We start from the raw sequence: 2898 nt of genomic DNA, 5'->3' as shown, positions 1-2898 counted from the left end.
TGCAGTGTTGAGCAATCTAATTAATCCGTGCTATTTGCAGAATAAATTTATTTTCCTAGTGTGCTCCCTCTACAGTCTTACTGGAAAGCTTTACAATAACAGGCCTCTAACAGCCATGCTGCCAGTTGGACTAAATAACACAGATGACACTAGGCTGGGCAGGCTCCCTGTACTTGAAAGGCTATTTTCTCTGCTTGTGATCAGGGATTTCCAGAAGGAAAAAAGACATACAGAACCTTTGTAGCCTTTGCTTAATCCTTGAAAAAGTATTTGCATTTGTACTCACCGTTCCATACAACTTCCCCTTGTTGTTCATTGCAATGAAGAGAGCACTTTTCACACCAAACAGGCTAACGACACCTCTCTCTACAGTGGATATTTCAAAGAGACCTAAAAAATAAGAAGTATTATCACAGAATTTAGAGCTAATCAAAGGCAACTCAGCTATAATTTGTTTATTTAAAAACCCTAATGAACTCTTCATATTCCATTATTAGAATTGTCTCCCTAGTACAACAAAACAGAAATACACAAAGAAACTTCTGGGGTTTTTAATACATGCTGTAGGATTTTAAAACAATTATTTCGGAATTGTAACCACAAGCTGTATAATTATTTTGCTCTTTGAAACTCTTTTGATCTGTCAAACTCTTGGGCTTTCCAGTAAGCCAATTATTTGTATCTAATATGCTATAATTACAAAGTGTTAGCTACTGAGCTTCAGAGAAGTGTGGCTTGTATTTTGAAGTCCCCTATGGTATCTTAGCTGCAAAGGATTTTAGCAACTGCTCTCTACAGAAACTTCAAATCCATAGGACTAAAGCTTTTCGTTAGTCTTCCAGTAGCAGAAGAGCACCCATAAGAACAAGAAAACCAGGAACAGTAAGCCCCAAGTGCCCCAGAAGTACTAGTCAGCTAGGGTTCAAAAACCATATTTTGGCACTCTGAGCTCAGCGACAACCTCTCACATTCAAAAGGCAAATGAGAAGGTGAGGAGTGAGGAAATGCAGCAGAGAGACGATTTTCAACCTGGTTTGTCTTTTCTCATCTGTGCAGTAAAGCAGAGTAAAAATAAATTGTATCTAAATTTGTCTAAGCATTTGTGACATGTTTCAGCCTGGAGGGTTCTAATGTTTATTGATCCCAGAGACTTTTAAAAGGCAACAGACGTAGCACAGATTAATAATATCAAGTAATAACATTTGCATTCTGTGAAGGGTAATTACTACAGTTCACAGCAATTAAGTGACATCTATTTCATTTCTGGATGCAACTCACTGTATTGGTTTTCATTGTGAACTCCGCTTATCCTTCCGTCTGGGAGGATTTGAAGGTGAAACCCGATGCCCACGTTGCAGTAAAGCCTCCGCTGCCTCTTGATTCCTAGCAAATAGTCACTCTCCCAGTTGCCATCTGACTTCTCCCCTGACATCCCAGCAATGGACCTGGACAACAGAGATGATTGCCATCCTCTTTCCAGCAGTGTGCCATTAGATCTGCTTACAACTGGATGTGTTGAAGCAATCCCAGTTAGAAAACCCAGGAGAATGAAAGCAGGCAACGTCCGGTGAATGCTGGCTTCGCAGGGCATAGTGATGAGAAGTCTTTGTGCAGTGGCCATCCGGTTCACCTCCTGGGCACGTGGTCAGAATTAATAGCCCTAAAAATACCGCCCTTCTTGTTTTTCTCCCTTCAGCATGGTGGCAGAGGCTTATTTTTGGAAAGCAAATAGAGATTGCTGACATGAAACTAAAGCCCGATAGCAGTTGGGTTGGAAGCAGAGACAGGCCGGCAGGACTCGAACTGGTGGGGACCATGTTTTGTAGATCCTGCTCTCCAGTGGGCAGCCTCAGTTATATTTGATTGAGCCATCTTTATAGTGCAGAGGCTGTCCCTCCCCACATCATCACTCTGACATCAACAGCTTGCCGGAGGTAAGCCTGCCATGGCTGTAACACTAACCTGCTGTCCTCCCAGGCTGGCTGAGGTTTGATGAATGCTGTCACCCAAGACGGAGGCAGGAGTGGGGTTTCATTGGCTGGTGAAAGCAACAGAGTCAAATCGGTTGGGCTGTCGGAGGCCAAACAGGCAGCTTCCTTATTTAGAGAAGAAGGTGTAAAAACAGTTATGGACCTCATCCGTGAGCAATGAGAACTTTGCAGTCACTTCCTTGGTGGCACAGTCACTGGGTGTACGTCAGGGCACCTCATTATCTGGGGAGCATTGGCTCGAAGTGGCCATTGCTCTTTTATGCATACCCAGCAAACCCAAGGCACTTTTTACTTCTCGGTGTTAATGTAGTAGCCCAGTAGCATGTAGTAGCCCACATGCTAAAACCTGATCTGTATGTCTTAAAGGAGTGGTCCTGGCTGGTTAACAGAGAGGTAAGCTATGTTAAAAAGAGAGGAAGCCCTCGGGCTTGCTCCTACTGTTCTTATACAAGCACATACATTCATTGCTGCTGCTTGCAGCAGCGATTCTGCTGATCAGGGCACACAGGCTGGAGCATTGATCTTGAGTTACATGTAGCTGGGGACACTGATGTGTTCATGTTTTTCACTGAGATGCCTTCCAAATGATCACATTTCTTTTGGGAGGGTATGTGCCTCTTGCATGGCTGCAATTTTATTTGTGTTTGCAAGACAAGGGTTTTGGTAATGTGTTAAAGAAGAAGAAAAAAGGAAATGGGCCATACATCCCCACCGTTTCACTGTCTCTTTTCCATAAACTCAAATAATCTCTTCTTTTTTTTTGCAATGATGTATGAGAATCTTAATTTTCCTCTCCTTCCATTAGCTCTTGTTTCCCCTCATTTTGCTGTCTCAGCTTCTTTGGAGCTGAACACATCAGACTTTCAACTTCATCATTTTCACAGGACTTATTAAGATGTTAATGGAA

The 2898-nt window shown here is 42.8% G+C and overlaps 1 protein-coding gene across 1 annotated transcript; it reads right to left on the bottom strand.

The window, feature by feature from the left end:
- Positions 1 to 286: 286 nt before the first annotated feature.
- On the bottom strand, positions 287 to 1621 carry FGF6 (fibroblast growth factor 6; the record flags this gene model as incomplete). The annotated part of the gene is made up of 2 exons (XM_010019083.1): positions 1279 to 1621; positions 287 to 390 (listed from the first exon to the last, which is right to left on the bottom strand). Coding segments are annotated over exons 1-2 (447 nt in total), but the record flags the coding sequence as incomplete, so codon positions are not given.
- Positions 1622 to 2898: the final 1277 nt, after the last annotated feature.

The sequence above is a fragment of the Nestor notabilis genome, unplaced genomic scaffold, assembly GCF_000696875.1.
Source record: "Nestor notabilis isolate BGI_N333 unplaced genomic scaffold, ASM69687v1 scaffold12127, whole genome shotgun sequence".
In the NCBI taxonomy this organism is placed as follows: Eukaryota; Metazoa; Chordata; class Aves; order Psittaciformes; family Psittacidae; genus Nestor; species Nestor notabilis.
Note: the sequence above shows the minus strand (reverse complement) of the source record. Positions and strands in the feature narration are given on the sequence as shown.